Source organism: Uranotaenia lowii, chromosome 2, assembly GCF_029784155.1.
Source record: "Uranotaenia lowii strain MFRU-FL chromosome 2, ASM2978415v1, whole genome shotgun sequence".
NCBI lineage: Eukaryota > Metazoa > Arthropoda > Insecta > Diptera > Culicidae > Uranotaenia > Uranotaenia lowii.
The window spans coordinates 422749110-422774116 of NC_073692.1; the positions used below are offsets into that span (position 1 = coordinate 422749110).

Genomic DNA, 25007 nt, shown 5'->3' on the forward strand with positions numbered 1-25007 from the left:
TCGATTGTCAAATTCGGACTGGAGGTTCGAAGTTGTGTAGATCACATGATAATGGCCAATCTTTTGGACTACCTTCACGACCCGATATTATTGCTGGAGCTTGTGAGTAAACTACCGTCGCAAATGCAAATGCAGTGGTCTGAGTACAAACGACAATATTCTACAATTAATTTGGAAGTGTTCAGTCATTTTACAACAGAACGAGGAAATATTGCAGCTGATATCGTCGCGCCATTTTGGGGAAAGAGTGAACATCCGAAAAAGACTTCAAAACAAAGTTTGTTCACCCATATGGAAACAGAAAATGACCGAAATACCAGTCAGTCTCAGAGGGATGTTTCGAAGATATTCTGTTCTTATTGTCGATGTGCTAGTCACAAAATAGCTAACTGTGAGCAATTCCTGGAGTTAGATATCGACGGAAGATTGAAAGCAGTCAGAGAAAAAAACCTGTGTCGCACATGCCTTATTCCTCACAAGAAGTGGCCATGTCGATCGTCTAAAGAATGCGGCGTAAATGATTGCCGCCTCCGTCATAATCCATTATTACATTCAACGACATCCATTCCGATAAATGCTAGTATTGCTCATCATAATTCTAATTCCTCGTCTTCCTTATTTCGCTATCTTCCTATAATATTAAAAGCGAACGGTAAAACAGTTGAAATTATTGCATTTCTCGATGATGGGTCATCATCAACGTTGCTTGAAGCTGCTGTAGCCACTGAACTTGGAGTAGAAGGTCAAACCGAACCATTATGGCTCAGTTGGACAGCAAACGTATCACGCGAGGAAAAACTGTCTCAAAGAATCTCAATAACAGCTCACGGTGTAGGAAAAACGGAATCATTTAGACTGAACAACGTACGTACAGTTGCAAATCTCATTCTTCCTAAGCAAACGCTCGATTATGTTACAATGACACAAGATTATCCCCATCTAAGAGGATTACCCGTTCGAGGATATTCTGATGTCACACCTCAGATGATCATTGGAATTGAACACACAATGCTGTTGACTTCACTCAAGGTTCGTGAAGGTCGTCCTAATGATCCCGTTGCTGTTAAAACCCGTTTAGGCTGGTGTGTGTATGGGAAGCAACTTATTGGGACTGAAGCAATTGAAAAACTCCACGTTCATTCTGATTTGATGTCCTGTGACAAGGAACTACATACTCTTATAGGACAATTGCTGAAAATCGAGGAATCCAGCCCAACAGATGGTCACGTACCAGAAAATGACAAGCGAGCCTTGGCCATACTAGAAGCGACAACGCGACGAGTTGACGGACGATTTGAAACTGGGTTATTGTTCAAACATCCGGATCAACGGTTCCCAAATAGTTTTCCAATGGCCAATCGAAGATTACTCTCGCTTGAGTCACGTCTCGCGAAGAATCCTAATTTGGATGCTAAGGTACGCGAACAAATTAAAGGATACCTGGAAAAAGGCTATGCCCATAAAGCTTCGAGGGAAGAGCTAAGTGAAACTGAATCGGATAAGACCTGGTACCTCCCGTTGGGTGTAGTTCAAAACCCGAAGAAACCAGGAAAGGTACGACTAATTTGGGACGCAGCTGCTCGCGTTAGCGGCATGTCGCTGAACGATACATTATTGAAAGGGCCCGATCTCTTGACATCGCTGCCGGCCGTTCTCCTACGTTTCCGCCAAAGAAATATAGCGATTACAGGTGACATTAAGGAAATGTTCCACCAAATTAGAATTCGTGCATCTGATAAGCAGTATCAGCGATTTCTCTTTCGGGATCATCCACAGGAACCACCCCAAGTCTACATTATGGACGTAGCCACCTTTGGTGCCACTTGTTCACCGTGCGTGGCCCAATTCGTCAAAAACAGGAACGCTTTGGATCATGCTGCTGACTTTCCCGAGGCTGCGAGAGCCATCGTAGAAGATCATTACGTAGATGATTTCTTGAAAAGTGTAGATACGATAAACCAGGCCGTAGAACTAACTAAACAAGTTAAATTAGTTCACGCCAAAGGTGGATTCGAAATACGTAATTTTGCTTCTAATTCGAAAGAAGTTCTGCTCCAGCTTGGCGAACACAACGACGTGCAACTGAAAGAACTAAATCTAGAACCAGGACTGGGGCCCGAAGATAAACCAGAACGTGTTCTGGGCATGGTCTGGCAACCCAAAACTGACGTGTTCACTTTTAGCGCAACCATACAAGCAGAACTAATGCAACAATTGGAAAATAGACGAATTCCTACTAAGCGACATGTTCTAAAGATAATTATGTCTGTCTTTGACCCGCTCGGATTGATCGCGCACTTCACAGTGCATGGCAGAGTTCTTATGCAGGAGATTTGGAAGTACGGCAGTGAGTGGGATGAGCAAATTCCAGCGGAGCTACATGAGGATTGGTTTCGTTGGAGTGATAAACTGAAGAAGATGAATGAAATCAGTATCCCACGGTGCTTGTTTAAAAATGCACTTCCAGAATCCTTGAAAGCTTTGCAACTTCACACTTTTGTTGATGCAAGCGAGACCGCCTACTCTTGCGTAGTATACGCTCGAATAATAGATCGTGGTGTTCCAAAATGTGCAATAGTAACCGCGAAAACGAAAGTAGCTCCCTTGAAACCACTCTCAATTCCTCGGCTAGAGTTGCAAGCAGCCGTCGAAGGAAGTCGTCTAATTCAGAAAGTAGTAGAGACTCTTGATCTTCCAGTCCATCAACGATTTCTTTGGTCGGATTCAACAACAGTCCTCTCTTGGTTAAGATCGGATAGCAGGAGATATCATCAGAACGTATCCTGCAGAATTGGTGAGATTCTGCGAGTAACCTCCGTCAACGAATGGAGATACGTTCCAACAAAACTAAACGTAGCGGATGAAGCCACAAAATGGAATGTGGAACCCAGCTTTGACCCTAGATCGCGGTGGTTTACTGGACCAGAATTTCTAAAAGGTTCAGAAGATGAATGACCAGCGAAATATCAAGTGAACAACTCGCCGGAAGAAGAACTTCGGGCTGTTTTAATGCACCATGCAGAACCGTATGAACCATTAGTGGATTATTCACGCTTTTCTCAATTCAACAGGTTGCTCCGAACTTTCGTTTTCATTCGGAGAACAATTGATATGTTCAAAAAGAACAAAAAGATTGGTCGCGTCGAAGCTGAAGAAATCGCTGAAGCGGAAAATTTTCTGTGGCGACAAGTTCAAATGGAAAGCTATCTTGAAGAGTACGCTACTTTATTGAAATCCGTTAAAAATCCTTCCAGCGAATATGTTTCTATCCAGAAAAGCAGCTCACTATATCAATTCGCCCCATTCATGGATGAGAGTTGCGTGCTGCGTATGAGTAGCCGAACCGCGAACGCATCCGTTATGCCCTTTGAAACGACACATCCAGTTTTGTTGCCAAAAGAACACTGGGTGACGCATCTTCTTATACACCACTATCACCGTCGTTTTCTACACGGAAACCATGAAACAGTGGTCAATGAATTACGGCAAAGGTTTCAAATTTCACATTTACGTACACTGGTAAAACGAATTTCGAAGGAATGTCAAATGTGCAAGATCAAGAAAGCCGTTCCTAAGGCTCCGATGATGGCACCATTGCCGAAAGTTCGTCTAACACCGTTTATCAAACCTTTCACACACGTCGGTATTGATTATTTTGGCCCTCTGATGGTGAAACAAGGGCGCAGTCTCGTCAAACGATGGGTAGCGCTATTCACATGCCTTACCATAAGGGCAGTACACCTAGAAATTGTGTCAAGCCTTTCGACGCAATCTTGTGTTATGGCGATTCGTCGATTCATCGCGCGTAGAGGTCCTCCATCAACAGTCTTTACAGACAATGGTACGAATTTCTTGGGAGCCAATAATCTTCTCGTCAACCAATTACGCAACACGCACGAAGAGTGTGCTATAATTTTCACCAATGCTAACACACGATGGTATTTTAACCCACCTGCAACACCACACATGGGCGGACCATGGGAACGTATGGTAAGATCCGTAAAGCTAGCAATGACTGCAATAGCGGACCACCCTCAACACCCGAGCGATGAAGTGCTGGAAACCGTGGCCTTAGAAGCAGAGGCAATTGTAAATTCCCGCCCTCTTACGTACGTTCCCCTGGATGCAGCAGAATCAGACGCCTTGACGCCGAACCATTTCCTGCTCTATGGCAGCACCGGACTTCAACAACCTTCAACATCTTTAATGATAACTAACGGAGTCCTAAGAGATAGCTGGAATTTGACCAGAACTCTGGTCGAAAAATTTTGGATGAGATGGGTGAAAGAATATTTACCTACGCTAACGAGGCGCAATAAATGGTTCACCCCAACTCCACCTCTTAAAACTGGAGATCTAGTGATGGTTGTGGATCAGCAGCAGCGAAATGGTTGGATTCGAGGACAGATAGTTAACGTTGTAAAAGCACCAGACGGACAAGTTCGCAGAGCAGTGGTTCGTACAGCGAAAGGGGAAAGCATAAGATCAGTTACGAATTTAGCACTCCTAGACGTCGAAGGTACATCGAAAGGAACAGCTGAGACTCTCCGTGAATCCTCGGAACTACACGGGCGGGGGAATGTTGAGAATACCCCTGGGTTCAATGGTGCAAGTGTCGTGAGTTCCAGGAGCTCCCAGAAGTGACGGTTAGATTAATGTTTACAAACACGAGTTGATATCATGTGCGAAGAGTTGAGACTATACACGAGTTTGGTAGCTTTCCTACAGTTTCGCAAGTGCGAATATTTATTATTTAAATAAGAAATTATAAGCGATTGAATTAAACAGTGAAATAGCTTCGGATCATATTTGGATTCGGTTACGTTCACTGTGCATAGAAGACATAGCTAAATATATCGGTGTTCCGACGATCGTTAGCCAGCAGAGTAGATCCACAAAATTCGCATAAGTCGTTTGCCAGCTGCTAGTTTTACGAAACATAAGTTTCCATTGTAGTTGGTGCTAACGGGCATATGCAAGTTTGGTTCGGAATACGTGAGTAGGAATACTAAAATGTACACAAATAGTAAAATTAAGAAGATTAGACAGAAATACATTGTCCTCTTTATTACAGCTTTGAAGCGTGCAAAAGTACAGCTATCTGGATTGATTTCTGTTTCGAATCCGAACCAACAATCCCCATTCTTCCCTACAGATAGGATAAATGTATGTTATGTTATAAATGTGTTTAAAAACACCATTTTAAAGGTGGCCCAAGATACCCCACATTATGCGGCCCATGCTTCCCTACAAGAGAGGATTTGCAAATTGGTTGCGTTATTGGTTATTCATGAAGAAATCCTTCATTTCTTTCATTTAAGTATATTTTTGTTGCTTTCCACCAATGCAATTTGCGGGTGCTTGTTAAATTCTTTAAGTAAATTTTTGTTGGTGAAAAATAACATAAACTTTTAAGAATTGCCCTCTATTTCAATCTTACAAACACCCTTAAAACCCTTCCACTTGAAAGGTGCCCGTTTGGCAGCAGCAACTCGAATATGATGAAAGAATAAGGCGCCATTTTTTCCCCGAACCACCCCCAGAATGACGACAAAAGCGACGACACTATTGAATTATTCACATTCTAATTAAATGGCTGACAAAGAGTCACAGCCTGCAGTGAACAAAACCTGTGCCTTTGGCGGGTGGACGTTCTTGCTAAGTAAGTTCCTCTACCCACTCACTCCAGTTCACCAGATGATGACGGATACAAACCCGACCACATTTGCGGGCTATTCATTTTTAATTAAATGATAAAAATCAGATTTTTCGTCCACTTCATTTTCGGCAGCTCGTCAGGAGTTTTTTCGGGAGGACCGGGCCAAAAAAGCAGCTTATTCGTGTAAAACAGCGGCGAATGATTAATAGAACCTTTCTTGTTTTCTACCGTTCGCGTCGTCGTCTTCTTTTAGAAATGGTTTGGGACGCTCTATTTTCATCGCTTCGCGCTTCAGACAATTTCTTCTTTTGGCGGCGACCTGCAACAGTTGGTAAGTCAGTTTAACTAATGATTGTTTTGTTTTTTCGGCCGTGAAGCATTCAGTCGAAAATAGGATCACCGGAACGTGCCCTCTCGTGGGCTGGGATTGTTGATTTTTTATCTTCCTCTGAAGCTTTCTTTGGCTTTGGATATGGTCCTACTGACTCAATCTCTATGTACCTTTTCTTTTCCCCCCATATGGCTACAATCAGTGATCAATCTTTGACACGTTTGTATGGTGATAGGTGAATGTTAAGTAGTTGATGATTAATTGCCCTGTTGAAGTGAGAGAAAATAAACGAAAATACAGAACGGGATGATTTGTCAATCTTGGAAGGCAAACAGATTGAGGAAGATTAAAAATGAAACATTTTTGAACAAAGCTGCATGTAGAATTATTATCAAAGTTTTTAAAAGCAAGCATGTAAAAAACCATTTAAAAAAGTAAAATTTGAAATTTGAACTAAAATTTTGTTATTTGTTAAATGACAAAAATGACAAAAATGACAAAAATGGCAAAAATGACAAAAATGATAAAAATGACAGAAATGACAAAAATGCCAAAAATGACAAAAATGACAAAAATGACAATAATGACAAAAATGACAAAAATGACAAAAATGACAAAAATGACAAAAATGACAAAAATGACAAAAATGACAAAAATGACAAAAATGACAAAAATGACAAAAATGACAAAAATGACAAAAATGACAAAAATGACAAAAATGACAAAAATGACAAAAATGACAAAAATGACAAAAATGACAAAAATGACAAAAATGACAAAAATGACAAAAATGACAAAAATGACAAAAATGACAAAAATGACAAAAATGACAAAAATGACAAAAATGACAAAAATGACAAAAATGACAAAAATGACAAAAATGACAAAAATGACAAAAATGACAAAAATGACAAAAATGACAAAAATGACAAAAATGACAAAAATGACAAAAATGACAAAAATGACAAAAATGACAAAAATGACAAAAATGACAAAAATGACAAAAATGACAAAAATGACAAAAATGACAAAAATGACAAAAATGACAAAAATGACAAAAATGACAAAAATGACAAAAATGACAAAAATGACAAAAATGACAAAAATGACAAAAATGACAAAAATGACAAAAATGACAAAAATGACAAAAATGACAAAAATGACAAAAATGACAAAAATGACAAAAATGACAAAAATGACAAAAATGACAAAAATGACAAAAATGACAAAAATGACAAAAATGACAAAAATGACAAAAATGACAAAAATGACAAAAAAGACAAAAATGACAAAAATGACAAAAATGACAAAAATGACAAAAATGACAAAAATGACAAAAATGACAAAAATGACAAAAATGACAAAAATGACAAAAATGACAAAAATGACAAAAATGACAAAAATGACAAAAATGACAAAAATGACAAAAATGACAAAAATGACAAAAATGACAAAAATGACAAAAATGACAAAAATGACAAAAATGACAAAAATGACAAAAATGACAAAAATGACAAAAATGACAAAAATGACAAAAATGACAAAAATGACAAAAATGACAAAAATGACAAAAATGACAAAAATGACAAAAATGACAAAAATGACAAAAATGACAAAAATGACAAAAATGACAAAAATGACAAAAATGACAAAAATGACAAAAATGACAAAAATGACAAAAATGACAAAAATGACAAAAATGACAAAAATGACAAAAATGACAAAAATGACAAAAATGACAAAAATGACAAAAATGACAAAAATGACAAAAATGACAAAAATGACAAAAATGACAAAAATGACAAAAATGACAAAAATGACAAAAATGACAAAAATGACAAAAATGACAAAAATGACAAAAATGACAAAAATGACAAAAATGACAAAAATGACAAAAATGACAAAAATGACAAAAATGACAAAAATGACAAAAATGACAAAAATGACAAAAATGACAAAAATGACAAAAATGGCAAAAATGACAAAAATGACAAAAATGACAAAAATGACAAAAATGACAAAAATGACAAAAATGACAAAAATGACCAAAAATGACAAAAATGACAAAAATGACAAAAATGACAATAATGGCAAAAAGAATTTAATGTCAAAAAAATTTTGAAGAAAATAACAAGTTATAACATTATTTTTCACTAAAAACACGTTTCATTTCCAAACGCTGTAGGTCTTTTGAATTGAATTTTCATTTTTTTTTATTAGTATTCCATTATAACAAACCGTTAAAATCCTTCTATGTTTTATCAAGTTTAAGTTTCCTTTTTATTTTCTAAAATAAAGTTTGCTTTCGTTCATACCTTCTAGTGTTTGGGATTCTAAAGTTCAAATCTCCGTAGATTTCAAAATGTTTTATTACGAGTCATTTTAAAAGCTTAACTACGTTTTGTATTCAACTGACATCGGAAAATGTTCTTTTAAATAGAGATTCAATTTTTTTCTGTAGCAGATTGAAATGAATAAAATGATTTTATACCCACAAATTTAATTATAGCGTAAATATAATTTCACGCAGTCCCCACACATTTTTTTCAATTTTTGTTCGTTCCTAACATGGCTTTCGTTGCAGATCCTGCAGATTAACTCGACGTAGGAAAAAAACAAGGATCAATGAAAACCTAATTGACAAACCGCAATTGCATTCTGTAATCGAATGATCTAAATTATCTGAGCTATTGAGTTTTGTCGTCCTCGCTTTCATTCAAAAGTCCAATTAGCGGCCTCTTGGCAGGATTGCTGGGCAGCTCGTTTTTGTTGTTGTTATTGAGGAGCTGCCCCAACTCCCTACACCCACACCCTCATACATGAACATAAATTTCCATTAACGATTCAGGTGATGTAAAACAGTGTTCTTTTTTATGCTCCACTGATGACAATGGCTATTTACGACAATGACAGCACATGCATTATTAATTATTCCCGCATGTTTGTTCGATGGAAAGTTTTTTTATTCGTCCATCCATTCCATATCGCCATCCCGGGCATGGTTTGGTGATATCGAGCTACTGTCAGCTCGTTTTCTCGATAATCTTGTGCGTGTGAATGAAAACGGTTATTAACATATGGAAAGCCAGATTGTGCAACTGGAAATGCGCATCTTCACCTCAGAGCGCCTGCATTCCCGCATTCCGGCTCGACGATGATGGCAATGATTCCCGGAACGTTTGGGCTTATTTTATGCGTTCGGAATTTAATGAACTGTTTTCTATAAGTTTTTATTTCGGTTCGTTCCAAGCTGGAAAGGGAAAATATGTTGCACGCATCGTGTTGGAAAATATGACCCATCCCCCTTAAATTTATGTTGCTGGACTTCTTCCACCCCCACCTGTTAGGTTATTGACAAATTGAGCTTTTCTGCCCCCTTCACCTGCACCTGGAGTTGAATCAAACAGCAAAGGCTAGCAAGCAGCAAAGGAGCAGAAGGTCAGGTGGCCTAAAGCCCATACATACGTATATCGGGAGTCGTAAAAGCGATATTGATAGCTTATTAATGGCTACGTGGTGTGGGGAAAAAGCTATGCTTCATGCTTTGGATTTTTCCTCAATGTGACCCGATCGACGACCTGACTGTCGCCGACGATGATCAACTGTATGGCCTATCAATGGTTTGTTATGCAAATTGTGCGCAGTATAGCCAATTTTGGACGTCATAAATAACAGTTGAATGCATAATGGAGCGGGTTGTTGTTGCTTCTGATATGCTATAGCAAAAAGGGTTTGATTTTTCGGTGGATCGTGAGCAAAAAACATACTTTTGTGAAATAAATTTGATTATCATAATATTATTCCAGGTTGCACGTGACAGATTGACGTTTAAAATGCTTTTTAATTCCGAAAAGGACACTAGAGAAGAATTTTTAATATCTTTCTTAACAATAAAATATTTCACAGGTGTAATCTTTCTGTTCAGTAAGCTTGCTTAAATCAACATGAAAATTTCTCTTGACAATCTTCAGAAGTTTTGTTTCAATCTTCAAGTTCATTAAACGATAATTTAAAACATAGTAATCAACATTCTTAAATTTTATATTTTACTTTGGTGAGACTTGATCCTTTACTAAAGGAGACTTGATCCCTAATTCAGGGTGCCCTGCCTGACCCCAAGCAAAAATCATGCAAAACAGAAAGATAAAAGGTCCGTTGATTATTTTTTGCCAATTAGTTTTCATTTCATAGATTTGAGTATCAATAAATGATAATTCTAAAGGTTTGTCTTTAACCCTAAAGTCATTTCCATACTTTAAGGTTAAATTTTCTAGACCAAGATAGAAACTGTATTTTGAGTACTTTTAAACAGACAATTACTGGATAAACATTAGATATTGGACAATTATTTCGTGATAACCAACGATAACGATCCATTCAGCAAAAAAATGTATAATTTTGGTCTTTAGGGATCAATTGAACCCATAACATACATTTTGAAAAATTGAGAGTTTACTATTGCCTTGAAAATGTGATTTAAAAAAGTTATTTGTACATATATTACATCGTAAACTCTAACGATTGACATATAGGAATACATGTTAATAACACGATTTTTTCATGTGGAAAACATTTTAAAGTGATAAAAAATGATGTTTTAATCACATTTTGTTAAATTTTTCAACAAAGTTCAATAACTTGAAAAATACTTTTTTTTAATTTTTTTGATGGAACAGCATTGCAGTTTTGTTCCACTTGGCACAATTTTCTAGAACATTTGATATTTGTAAAACATTCCGATTACGAGATATAGTTGAGGAATGAAGTACCCCCAGGGATCAAGTATCCTCATTCTCCCCTATCCATTTTGGTCTGAGTGTCTCAAAGGTTTTCAAATGTCGCAAATTGATAACATGGATTCCAAAACCTAATAGGGTGATTTTTCAAATGTTGTCCACTTACTCTTTGTTGCACGGAATGACTTCAATTGTAAATATTCCAGCTGTTTTTCATCTTTTGCCCAAAAATTATACTGAATTATGTTAATTGGAATGTTTACTGAAAAATGAGGTTTTTCACGATATTTTGAACTGTAATATATGCATCTAACGGCAGTTTTAATTTTTCTTTATTTCGCGTGGTTTTTGTGCTTATTGTTAAACAAAACTTAAGATTCTTTCTACGGCAAATAAGGTTTTACGTCAGAAAAAAACGTTTTTCGTATCGGTTTTCTTCACGAAACGATTGATGGACAATTTTAACACCATGATTTTGGAAAAAAAAGATCCATACACAACCAGAAAAAATATCGGATAGTGCAACATTTGGTCTGCTCAATCTCCTCCTGCCCCATCGTTATACATAAGTCCCCTGCAAAATTTGTTTCGGTTGTTTTTACCACCAAAAAAGCAATAATTTTTTTTTTTGAAAATTTTTCCAATAGAGTCAATTAATTCGTCCTAAATTACTTCGTGCAATGTGTTTTGATTCGTACGGGAAATGAAAATTCGCATTCAAAAATCACCAGTGATGTATGAAGAGCTAAAAAATTTTAATGTTTTGGATTTTTGAAATATTTTTTGTTCTTGCAAAACATGTCGTGTGAACAAAAATCAATAATTATTTGTACCGCAGAAATGATATTCGATGTCATACTAAAAATTAAAAAAAAATAAAATTTTATTGTTTTGATTACTAATTTGAAAGCTGATTAACCGTTATATGAAAATAAAAAATCGCAATTAACTGATTAACATAACCAATGAGTTTGTTGGTTTTTATTACTTTCGCATAAACATGCCATGAAATTATTGAAAGCTCCAGCAAGCAAAGCCAGCAACTTTTCAATACTTTTCAATGAATTCCTATTTTTGATTTTAAAATTCGTGAAATAGTTTACTTCTTCTCATGTTGGCAAAAGATGAAGGCTAAGAATAGGTTAAATCAATATCTTATCAAAGACAAACTTCATTTCAAGCTTATTTGAATTTCCTGGATAATTTCTTTTGCAAAAATGTCTCCCTCCATACAAATTTCCATACAAAATTAAATACGTTGATTGATTAAATGCAATTGAGAAAAAAAACTCGGATTGTCTTTCAAAGCGTAGTTCATTAAGAAATGGGACAGTTACAAATACATACGTATATCTCAAAAACCGTTCGTTTGATCTGAATACTTACTATGAAGAAAATGAAGGTAATCTTATGAAAACTAATGAAAAAATTAAAAAAAATTATATATCGTTTTTTTTGTTAGAAACAATTCTATTTTATTCTTGGTACCTCCCATCGGCCGGCACACACTTTTTTCAGGCATGACATTGATCAGTTATTCAAACTTATACTTCGTCTAATCTGTATTCTAGGTGACTGCATCCTCCTCCTTCATTTTCTGCTATTTTTCGGTCCAATACATCTCTTTTAAAAGAAACTGAGAGCAATTTAGTGGAAATGGCATTTTCAAAATTAACAAATTTGATTATTTTTGAGCCACTTCTTTGAGCGTTTTCAATAAAATTTCTGCTTGCAAAATCTGACAAGAACGAAGTAGAACCATCATGAAATTGAACTGAAAGTATAATCGGTTAGTATAGATCGTAGGCTGCGAAGGGTATCTACATACATGATTTCTCTTTTTAGGCTTTTAAAAACAGCGAAAACCAAAGTTTTAGTTTTGAAAATTGTTGTTTTTTTTTCTACAGGTGCAGAATTTTAGCAAATCATTATATTTCATACAAAATAACCAGCAAATACGTTCTTTAATAGTCTCGGATTCTTGCCACAAGCAGACATGGTATAGGATTCAAACGCAGAAATTTTATTAAAATAGGGTATTTCATAAGTTTTGTCGTTCATCAGAAATCATCTGTCTCATAGCCTTGTTACCGGCTATTCAGCTTACGAGCTCTGGAACTCGCAAAAAAAATTTTAGTCTGAGATAAGGTTTCAATGACTCATTACTAGGCAACACTTTCAGCTTATCGGAGAAATATTTTTTGGAATTTTCAGCAATCCACTTTTAATTTTTCACTTATTGAAAATTAAAGATGCTGGAATGAGACTTGACTTCCTTGATGGCCCTTAACCGTAGTTGCCGATCATGAGCTTCACTACAATGCTTGATTTGAACTTTGTGGACATTTTTGAAAGTGTTTGCATTCTTTTCCACCACTCACACACAGTAATTCTTTGAATAATCAACGGTTTTAGCAGCTATTAATTTGATAATGCTGGGTTTTGAAGGAAACTGTCTAAATTTTTATTTCGTTTCTTGTATCGTAAAAATTTCAAAATATTTCAATTTTAAATTTTGAAAAAATAGATCAGATAGTTTTTTTTACAGTCAACTAAATGCTGTCAAAATTTTGAATGTCAAATTACTCGTTAACGAGCTATTAGCAAAATAAAGTGTCCCATTTCTAAAAGAACTAAGCTTCAATATGAATATGATAAGTGGATATTTATGTTTAACTATTAATTTTAGTAATTTCTGTCCTCCAACTAACCGTTTTACACTCAGAATTTCCATATTTTATGCACTGAATGTTGATTTTCAATAATTCATCCTTTATTCAAAGACACCGCATATTGCCATAAACAATTTTTTTAAGTAACAAACATAAATTATGGAGATTGATCTTTTAATTAAAATTGACATTTTAAGATATTAAACTCAATGAAAAACATATCTATGTATTAAAAGTCGGGCAACTTGCAATGTTTGAAATATGTCAGAGTCACTTACACTGCTTTGGCTTTGAGGAACCACTTTTTACGCAGATTTATTTTAAAATCCCTTATCCCGACCATTCACTCGACATTTTATGCAAAGAATCTAAAGATTGTTCTAGAAAACCCTGTTTACCAAATTTCTAGATGACAAATCTTAAAGAACTGTATTTCATGTCAACAGCGGACCGCTTGCTTTTGGTATTGATATTGTCAAAATATTGTTCAGTGAGAAAACTTTGACCATAAGTCCAAAAAAAAATCGAAGTCGAAGGTTGCAAGACCCGAAATATTACTTATGATGTGCAATTTTCTCATAAATTCAAATCTGCAGTCGAGTTAGACCGAAGACATTTTAGCGAAGCTTTACTTGGCCCTCATTATCTAAAAAAATAAACAGTCATAACTTCGTGAAACTTAAAATGATCAATACAGTTTTTCAGCCGAAAAATTGTTGTGAAAGATTTCAATGTGAAGTTAATGTTTCTTGAAGATTGCCACTTTAATGAAAAAGGTATTCAAAATTAATTAACTTTTTGAAAAGATATATTCAATAAATCAGACGAACGATCTGAAACTTTGGGCGTGGTTGAGTTTGTTTTAAGCTTTAAATTGATATTCATTATGTATAAATCGATCGCCTTCCAAGTGAGTTCTAAAGCAATTATTTTATAAAATCAAATCTTCTTCATAGGAACAAAGGGGGACAAACAGATCGCACCCTTTTATCATTTTCACCTATAAATAGGCATTTAAAAAAAATAAATACCTTTCAGTTTATCTATGGAATTTCAATAACACATCATTTTATCTTAGTAGTACACAAAGAGAAAAAGCTCAATACTGGGCAAATAAGGTCAAATAACACTTCACTCAGATGGCTCGGTTAAATTCAGCGGCACGCTTGAGTTTCTGAGGTAATTCCACACGTGAAAAATGTTATTCCAGACTCTCAAACCTGCGGCTTCGTGTTTTTTTCTTTCGATTTTGGGTCCGAATTTTCCCATTGTGCATTGGACGGTTTATATGAAAGACCCTCCTTAGAAGGGGCCGTCTCCAAATTGCATTTTATTGGAACTTGAAGCTCAGAATAAGCTTCCGTATCAAATATCAGCCTCTTTGCCCACATGGTGGCTGAGCCTTAAGAAGATTTTCAAAATGATCAACCATTGGAAAAAATCGATCAACATTAGGCACGACATAAAATTTGCCAATACCACTATTGGGCACAGACAAGCTGTTTTAAATGATTTTTTTAAATTTTTATGTCTCTTTTTTTAACTTTTGAACTTTTAGATCGTGTTGACCAATCCTGTATGAGTGCAATCGACAAAAAAATCGAGTGAATTCGGTTGAAATGACTAAAATACAGCATAAAAACCAAAATCATGTGCTCAGCTGTGCAACGATTGGCAAATCACCCTATTGTTTGAATTTCACTAGTTTATAACTTTTAAACCTTTTCAATTCTGGATGCATAAGATATTTATATAAGATTTTAATAACAACGCAAAGGCTTCCACAAATCCGCCCCAGGCAGGTGCAGTAAAGGACACAAAGAAGAATTTCAATTGCTAACATCCACCCGGATGGCTCTTTAGTACCCTAAGATACCGAATGCAAATCCCTGCTCCTCACAAATGCTAATGGTTCCCGCGAATCGGGATAATCCTTTCCGAAATGATCCCCATTCTGAGTCTCTGTCAGGCAACAAAGTATAAGTAGCTGGAACCTATCTCAACCCCAAATTCCTTGCTATTACAACATACCGAAAAGCGATCCGTCCTGCGTCATTGAAATTGTCAAAATCCTCCCCGGGGCTGTTGAACGGGCCGTAACAATTCAGCTTCACGCACACTCACACACAACGACCCGAATTTTATTGTTCGTGATGGACAAAGCTACAACATATTTGCACAATTACCTTTTGTGAGCGGAAGGATACATTCGAGAAAAGCGGCAGGCTTCGTTTTCGCTTTCCTGCCACCAATCCTGGCACCAATAGATCCTTTCGCTCGGCATATGGATGGTGAAGAACCAACACGTGGCCAGGTCAGGCAACTGGTGCGGCAGTGAGGATGGTTGCTGGAATTTGAGTCATTGAACGGAGCTTACGGACGTATCTCGGTCACCGGGATTCAGGACCCAAAGTATAATAGGATTAGGCCCTAAAAAGACTCGATGTTGGAGAAAAATGCAAAATATTTCAATCCCCGTGCGCTGTCAGCCAACAAAGAATTGATGCAAACAAATCCTGATCATTCCAATAGCCGGGGCTTGGGCCACGAGCGACGGGATGGAAACCTAATTCCTTGTTATTATCCTTGGCTGATACACCTAAAATGAAGAGGATTTGTTTATTTTGGTTTCTGCTGGACAATAAGGAGCTGATCATAAGTTACCAATAAAATCTGGTGTGTTGAAGGTACAAATATACGAGAGCTATCCAAATTTGATCTGAAAGCAATTTTTTTTTATATTTGAGTGTATTCAAAATCAACAGAACAAACACGCACACACCAAACGATTTGGTCCTGGCTTCATTCAAACGGCATGATTTGAACGTGACAATAAAGGATCACAGCAGGAAAAGATAGCAACTAAATATCACCGTTCCATCTTCATTATCTCCTATTTGTATCGGTTCGGGTTCAGGTAGTTTGGTTAAATATCTGGACTCACGGTGAATGGATGGTCCGGCGTGGCAGAATCCCGTTCCGTAATCCTAATGATAATTGACCAATTATGTAAATTCACGGTGCCCGACAGCAGCTTCAGAGATCCTGTTCGTTGCACGAATTGTTTCTGCACTCGATTGCTTTATTTTACTCGTTTTGTGTAGAACCAACAGGTTAGTTGACAGGTTTTGTTCAGAATACCTGGATTAAGCTAGAACAAACAGGTAAAAGTTCAGTATGGAAAACGCCAAATGGTTTTCCGAATGTCAATTATAATGATAATCCTTGTTGAATTCATGGAAACACCACTGTAAACAACAATTCTCTTTTCTTGTTTTAAGGAGTTTTTTCGGAAAAAATGCAACACTTTGTTTTGTGAATAAATTTTGAATGCACTGATGGAAATGAATGGAATTTCCAGGGAAGCTACCTAGGGAAGCTCCAAAGTTTGGTGACAATCTGTAAATAGGTTTTTGAGGAAGCGTTCAAAACTAAAGTTCATTGACAAATTTTTTGGGCAGTATCTAGAAAAATCAAGAGTTTCCATTGAGAGACCCAGTACAGCAGGAATTCTACTATTCGACCAAAGTTCACATGGTTATCATTAAAGAAGCCCTAGAGGATCCCATAGTGAGCCAAAATTTGGATAAAAGTGAAGATGATTAGTTCCATGAAATTAGAGGAATGTGAGAGGTTTTTTCATGCTCAATCCGAAAAAATCGATAGAGGGAGATTTAAAAAAATAAATTCAGACTGGTTTGTCTAGCTGACTTATAAACAGGCCTGACTTTATCACATTTCTTCCTGCCCACCGGTAAAATAAACATAATATGATGGTCAAATAGTGCGCAAAATATTTGTACTGCTAGTGGGGAGATATTTTGGAATATTTCGTAATGGACATCAAAACGAACTCTTTAGCGGTCACCTGGCAAGTCTCCAACCAGAAAGTTTTCGTTGACAAGTCTCGACTGTATTTCCCGGATATAAACAAGGAGAAAAAAAAATGAAAAATTTAATGTCTAGCACTTCATGACGCTAACGATCTGTTTGCAATTAATTCAGTGTTTCATTGCGACTGATACGATGATTAGCTAAAAATACTATGAAGGTCCCACAAAGTTTATGCTGTGTTTAAGTTGGATCTAGAACTTTTCACTACGCAAATACTGTGGTGGAGTTATAAAAAGTTCAAATACATATACTGTTTTTGTGTCGAAGGAAGACAATCGGCTAAATTTGTTTTAACTTTGACAAATTCAAAATTTAGAATTTTTTTGAAGGTCCAGTTTCAGGAAACAGAAAACGTAATAAAAAAAAACCTCGATTTCGAAAAAGGATGGTTAATAGTATGCATTATAGATGGCGCACGTGTTGTCCAAATATTAAAGTCGAAAAACTTTTTCATTGGACGCTACCTCAAAAGCCACTTTACAAAATTTCACAAAAATTTGCACATATAGACATTACGTTACCATATACCTTCGCTTAAAATTTCATCAACTTATACACATGCATTCAAAAGTTATTCATTAAAAAAAAGTGTTGCATTTTTTTCGAATAGATTTTTCATGAGAATTTAAGTCAGGTAATAGTTTACATCAAGACTTGTTTAATTTTAAAAATAGGTTTTACGCTTATATTTCGAATTTATTTATCATAACTCTGAATTGAAAGTATAAAGAAAAAAAATTACAAAAATTAAAATCATAAAATATATAATGTTGTTTTTGTTAAATTTTAAAGAGAAGAGCCAAAAACTTTTCAAACCTTCGAGTAATTTGGAATGAAAAAATGAATGTCACCTTTTATTAAATTTTGAAAAGTTATTCATTTGCTTGAAAAAAATCAGTGTTTCTACAATTGTAGATTTTTTTTTTGCTCTTATCGACTTTTTTCGGCGAGTTGAAATATCAAAAAACCAAAATTTACCAGTTGTCCAGACGTTTCGAGCTACTATGGCATTCGCTCCTCTTCAGTGGACAAAATTACTGGCCATCGTCTATACTACTTTAGTTTGGTCCAAAATCTGAACAACTGGTAAGTTTTGGTTTTCGATATTAAAACTCGCCTAAAAAAAGTCGATTTAATCTGAGAGCTATCATTAGCGGCGATAAATCCAAATACAATTGCATATTTTTATGTTTCTGGTTAGAAGCCAATAAATAATTATCGACGTTTTCAGCGAATGACACTTAATCCACTTAATTTACGTTCTTTCTTAGCGACCAGTTCATCGTTGTACTTTTCTTGTTCACTTTACAATAGGGGTGTGAAATTGCAACTAATTTTCTAATACCAAAACGGATGGAGATTTTATTTGAATGACGATTGATATATATATATTTTTTTAATAATATTTCGGAGCGTGAAATTAGTTTTCAATATATGGAGCACTAGCTGATTTTAGGCCATGCTCGGCTTCAAATAAACTATAGATCAACATGTGTCGTTTGACCTTTCAAAATTTTGAAAGCTTTTATTCATCAATATTACAATATTGGCTTTGTTTGGCCATCAAGGCGTTGAAAGTTTTGCAAGTCTTTTTAAAGTCATGATTGGAATAAGGTCTTAAAGGTCTTATCATTTTCACATTATTGAAAAACTAAAGGTTATGAGGTTTTGTGTAGTGCTATATTGTGATGCCTACCGAAATGAGCTGATAATAATACTATTACATGAGAATGCAACATTGCCATCGACTAACCCCTCGCATTACATACAATCATCCCCTCGTCATCCTCGCCTTCCATCTCATCCACACCCAGTCTCGCGCCCCCCCACTCAAGAGGCAAGCGCGCGTCCTGCATCGCACCACAAGACGAGTCGCAGCATCGGATCACATGGCCAGGTAGGAACCATCGGGTTGACCGGAAACAGTTCACTTGTCCTTAGCCGGACGCACAGGTTTGCTTATAGCAATTAAAAACGCTTATTCATTTAATCTCGAAAAACATTTTAAGCCTTCATTTTTTAACAGATTTGCAACAGAGTTTTTTTTTATCTTCGAATAATAACAATGTTTTTTTTTTATATTTCCTAAGTGTTATGTGATGTAACCCAGTACCTTTAGCTTATGAACATATGCGGAAGTCCTCTTTTGAATATTATTCCACTTTTCAAGTTTGATTATCTTCCCGTAGATAATAATATTTAATTTTTAATTACTTAAAAATTTCTAGAAAAAAATCCGCTAAAACCTTGATGAAGACTTACTCTGCAACATGCAACAACTGTTATGTCATCAAAGAACCACTCAACAGAAATCACCCATTTTATATTGTTATGAAAAATGTGTTTTTTGAGTTCTATTTCTATTTTTCTATTTGGTGACACAACTATCCCATTAATTATCGTGCAGATGAAATGAGAAAATCCTTAGAAATCATTCATTTGAAATCGCAGAACTAAACGGTTCTAGTTTTCCCATAATTGTTTGGTGGAACTGACGACACTAATGAACAACAATAACTTAGAAGTTATAAATAAGCCAATGAAATTGAATGGTACTGTTGAGGTTATTTCGGACGTTCGTTTAGCAGCAACGTTTTATGATTGGCATAGCTAAAGGTAAATTAATCAATTTATTATTCGAGGTTTACATTTCGATTTTAGTTGTGCACTTACATTGTATAATCTCCAAATTGAACCTCAATTAGAAGGTAATCATAACCGTTAAGTAGTTCGATGGAACTCTAGATGATGATATAATTTTAAGTTTAGATAATAGTAATTTGTGGATTACAGGAATTTTCATATTGGATAAGCACCTACATTGTGTGATCTCCAAATTTATGAAATCCACGATACGGTTAATTATATCCGTTATAATACTCGATGGAATTCTAGAAATAATCATTTTTTATCTTAGAGAACTGCTATTCAAATTTCTTATACTCACGATCTAAATTATGATACAAAACTATGTGATTGTATATAATTTTAACTCGGAAATTCCTAACTGATTGAACAGGTGAATGACGATGCACTTTCTTGCTAATATTCAACGACTTAGTCTGTCTTCTCAACTGTCACGACGATCGCTGTTTTGCCATTGGTGTCTGATCCACAATTTGGTAGGGGCAGGGGAGCGACCAAAGAAACAGGTACAAAACCAAAAATCTCAGGTTTAATTACTAAAAAAATTCATGCGTTGAATTTGGTTGTGAGTTTTTCCATATAACTCACGTTAAATTGTGGAATCATCCGTTTTAATTTCTACACGGCTATCAAAGCGTTGAAATCGCTGTCTTCAAATTATAACTCTGAGTTTAATTTTTTTTTATCTTCCTATGAGGAATTCTAAAAATAGGGAAATAGTTGATTTCTCAAAGCTGGAACATTAGTTTTCAGTGCTCTGTACAAAAAGCTTCTCAACTAAAGAAGCCAATTCATTATGAAGATTATTTATTGCATTTATACTTCACACACTGTATATTCTTGAAGACTCCCAACGCCCCCAACAGTGGAAGGGACCACTTTGAAAACCTAGCCGATCCGTCCGCAGGGTCGCTTTATATGTATTTTTTCTAAAAGAATCAGATGACAATTCTTTATGTTTACTTTAGTTTCTTTAGTTAAAAAATATATATTTTCTTTTCATGAAAGTTTTCGAAGATGATATGAATAGTATGAATTGAACAACCAATTTTTTATTTTCTATTTTAACTATTTTCAGCGATGGTTTTGCATATGTGCTCAGAAAGGACAAGAAAATTGGGAAACTTACTCAGGATATTATTGTCTATCAGTATTCAGTTCTGTATGATGAACTAGAGAAACTTTAAGCTTATCGAAAAATTTTGGCATGAGCCTTGACTTTCCTGATGATCCTCAACCGTAGTTGCCGATCATGTGCTACACTCCAACGCATGATACGAACTTTGTGGACATTTTTCTTAGTGTTTGCATAATTTACCACCACTCAAGCACAGACATTCTTTGAATAATCAACGGGTTTGCCAGCTATCGATTTGAAAAAAAAAGAAAGGATTTTGATGGATTGTGTGTAAAATATTGCATCGCAAATATCTCAAAAACGCATTTAATTAAAAAAAAGTAAGCCCGGCAACAAAGTGCTGTTAATAATTAGTATAGTTTTGAAAAAAAAGGTTGGTTTTCAGTCATATTATTTTAAAAAAAACAGCGTTTTGCAATTTCATCCGACGTTTCGGCCTAATTTACTTCAGGGTTTAACTGTAACATTTCACATGCAGTATACAAAGCAGATTATGCTTTGACATGAAATAGCCTTTTTTTTACATTCACAAATTACAGTACAACCCTGAAGAAGGCGAAAAAAATTACGCCGAAACGTTGGACGAAACAGTAAAACACTGTTTTTCTTAAATAATTTGACTGAAAGCCAAACATTTTTTCAAAATTAACAAATAACAGTCTTAAAGTTTTATCAAAATTTTGTATGTCCGATAACTAGGAAATGGAATATTAGCAAAAGAAAGTGTCCCATTTCTAAGGCTTTGAGTTATGATCAAAAGTGATTTTTCACAAATTAGGATGAACAATTTTTTTTTTGTAAATAACTCAAATTAAGAACTAGGGAAGTGGTGGTTGGTCGCCTACAATAAGTCATAGGTATAAACTACCTCCACGACCTCTGTGCAAATTGGAAAAAAAATGAATTTTGTTTTGTAGCGTTTTCTCCGTGAAGTATGAATTGGGGCGGGTGTTAGAACTAAAAATATGACTTTACATAAAAGAAAAATACATTTCTTCAACATTAGATGAGATTCGATCCTGATTGACGAGTAACAGTTGCTATCTGCGATATTATTTCAGCTTCGAGCTCAAAAGGAAATCGAGATGATTTTTTTCACTAAGCAAGGCCAAGAAAAGCAAATGTGTATGAAAAGATTTTTCAAGACAAAAAATTTCTGCCAAGTGTACCGCCTTTCTAGGTTTTTTCATTAAAAAAAATTAAGTTCTATAATTACGGATAAAAGAATAATAATATTTAAATCCGACGTGATAAAACAGGAAGAACAGGACCGGTTTCATAACTCAGAAGCTATTATAGAATCGAATTCCATTGAGTTGTATTGGACAGATTAAACTGAAGAAATGAATCAAAAATTTAAAAAAATTGGTATAGTTGGTGGTTAAACAGGAGGTTAAGGTTGCTAGAGTTTTTTTTCCACACGTATCCGAGCCGGACAAATCTGACTATTTTATATAAAAACTTGACAAAATGCGATCATTCGATTCCAAAATTTTCGACCAAAAATCTAGCCAATATTGGTTTAATTTGGCCAAAACCAAAAAAAAAGACTAGAAAAGTTATTTTTTCATAAAAACTTATCAGCAGACATTCAATCGTGTTTTAGGCTGTTTAAAGGTGTTTTAGGTTTTTTAGGTATTTTAGAAATTATTTTTATCAAATTGCTCAAAATATTTCGTTTTGGACGCATAAATTTGTTTTTTGAATTTTGTTTTGGCAAATAAGGTGAATAAATCCAGGTCAAATTCGGGCTTTTCCCATTAAAATACAGCCAACCTAGTTGCATCGGACTTCTCCTAAATTTTTTATTCAATATCCGGGTAAAACCATATAAATCCTGGAAATATAGTCAAAAACTTGGTTGAAAATAAAAAAAGATGATGTTAAGAAGTTAAATTTGAGAATTCACGTGTGTTTTCCTCAATTTCAGTATAAATATTTTTTTCAGCCTGGTTTGCTAATGTTCTACAGCCTGATACTTAATGGAATTAGTTTAAGTCAAGGTTTTCGATTTTAAAAACAGTTCAAAAGCTTTAAAACATTCCCTTGCCAACTCAGCCTAATCTAGAAAAAGCCAACAAATCTGCTGAATAATCCTCAAATGCCTGTTTCAACTTTTTCAGGTTTTCATCTAGTTTGAGAAATATGACTGCAATTTTAAAGATATTTTGATATTTTGCCGTCTTTTAAACAAATCCAACCCATGAGGATCAAACGTTCCCGGACACATTGTTCTTAAATTTTTCCATAACCGACAATTCCTCATCCTCCCGGAGGGCACTTATCTATCCGGTAAATGTCTATTCCCAGTGCGAGCTTTTCCTTTCAGCACTTTTCTTTTATATGCAAATTGATCCCTTTTTCTCAATTCCCGAGGCCAGACCTTCCGCAGCTCGTAGGGACGTCCCAACAGGCCATAACTCCACTTTTGCGGTAATCAAAAGCAATCATAGCCGACCGAATGCTTCGGCTGCTTGCAAATAGAATAATTTCATTAGGCCCCGGAGAAATATGTTTGCCATGCCTGCGTGCGTCCTATTCGGTTCTATGTTTTGGAATGAAAAATCTCGTCTCGTCCTGTTCCGTATGGAAAATATGATCCGTTTTCCAAGAGCAACGACTCGGTTTGCCACTTTTCTGCGGTGCGCGGTGATGATTTCATTACCCGACCCTTCTGGGTTCAAAAAGTTTTTCCAAAATTTTCATTTCGACCAGGAGAAATGACACAGAGGCTGCGACGAAATAAGGATGCACCCCTTGCCTCGAATTTTACGATTCACCCTTTAAATCTTCTCAAAGTATGATCGGCCCATGAATTTCCCTCGAGAAAACTCGCTTTCATTATCATTGTGCCTGTTTTATGGATCCCTTTCCAATATTTCAGCTCACCGATAGACAGACAGTCAGACAATCGAATATTTACCGCTATTTTTGTTTTCATTACACCTCAGTTGAGAGGGCATTTGCCCTTTTCCATATTCCAAGCTAGAGTGCCAGCCAACTTTTTCCCTTTAAACGGTTTTTCCGGAGTCCATAAGTCTATCCCGGATTCAAAGGGTTCCAAAACTTCGAGATTAATCATATTTCGTTCCAAGGCAAGATAATTCGTTCCGTATCCTACGGGTGAGTCATTAATTTAATAATATCATCCCTGGCTGCCAGACTATACTGATGTTTGAAATACCCAAAGAAAAAGCCTGAATAGAAGACAATTCATAAAGTTTTCCTTGACAATTTTTTTGGTCAGATGATTCATTTCAACATTTTAGGATTATTTTTAGTTTTTGAATAAATAAAAAGCTTTTATGTAACTGTATTAAATATCTACCTGTCTTATTTATTATTCAAAATTTGGCAACATGGATTCAAATAAACAACCTCTATCCTGCCATGTGGCTGAATCGTATCCCTTCGAGTTTTTTTTGCCTCCAGTAAAACTAACTCCGTCGAGATCAGCAAGTCATCATAATGAAGCGAAAATATGAACCTTGGTTCTTTTCCAGCAGTACTAGAAGGTATGGTTGAAGAAAAAAAGTTTTCATTTTGGGTATCAAGCGACAGCAGCCGGCCATTTTCATTGGTAGTTAACTCAGAAAAAATAGTGGTAAAAGCTTTTAGAAAACTATCTACACGACGGACGCTGACAGATCCTATAATCGACTTGCTGGGTTGGAACCCTTCATCGCTGGAACTAACTTCATCTTTGAATATGGTTCGACAAACTTTTGGCACCGAGGGTATCGATTCTAGCTTTTTCTGTAGATGGGTATTATGATCATTATGGGGTGCTAAGGCATTAAATGGAGGGCAATTGTAAGTTTAGGTTTAGAGTTTTTTTTTCTCCCGTTCAATCCTTTGCTTCCGAGGTGCTATGGAAGGGTGTCGAAAGGGATGGTTTCGTTTTATTGGTTTAATTTTGTTTCTGCGAGTG

General features: G+C 35.6%; 1 protein-coding gene across 1 annotated transcript; it reads left to right on the top strand.

Moving 5' to 3' along the window:
• The first annotated feature begins 3546 nt into the window (after positions 1-3546).
• Positions 3547-4644, top strand: LOC129743472 (uncharacterized). The gene has a single exon (XM_055735507.1). The coding sequence runs from the start codon at positions 3547-3549 to the stop codon at positions 4642-4644; it is 1098 nt and encodes a 365-aa protein (XP_055591482.1).
• Positions 4645-25007: the final 20363 nt, after the last annotated feature.

Coding starts and splice junctions, on each gene's coding strand:
- LOC129743472 (XM_055735507.1), top strand. CDS start 3,547: ATGTGCAAGATCAAGAAAGCCGTTCCTAAGGCTCCGATGATGGCACCA.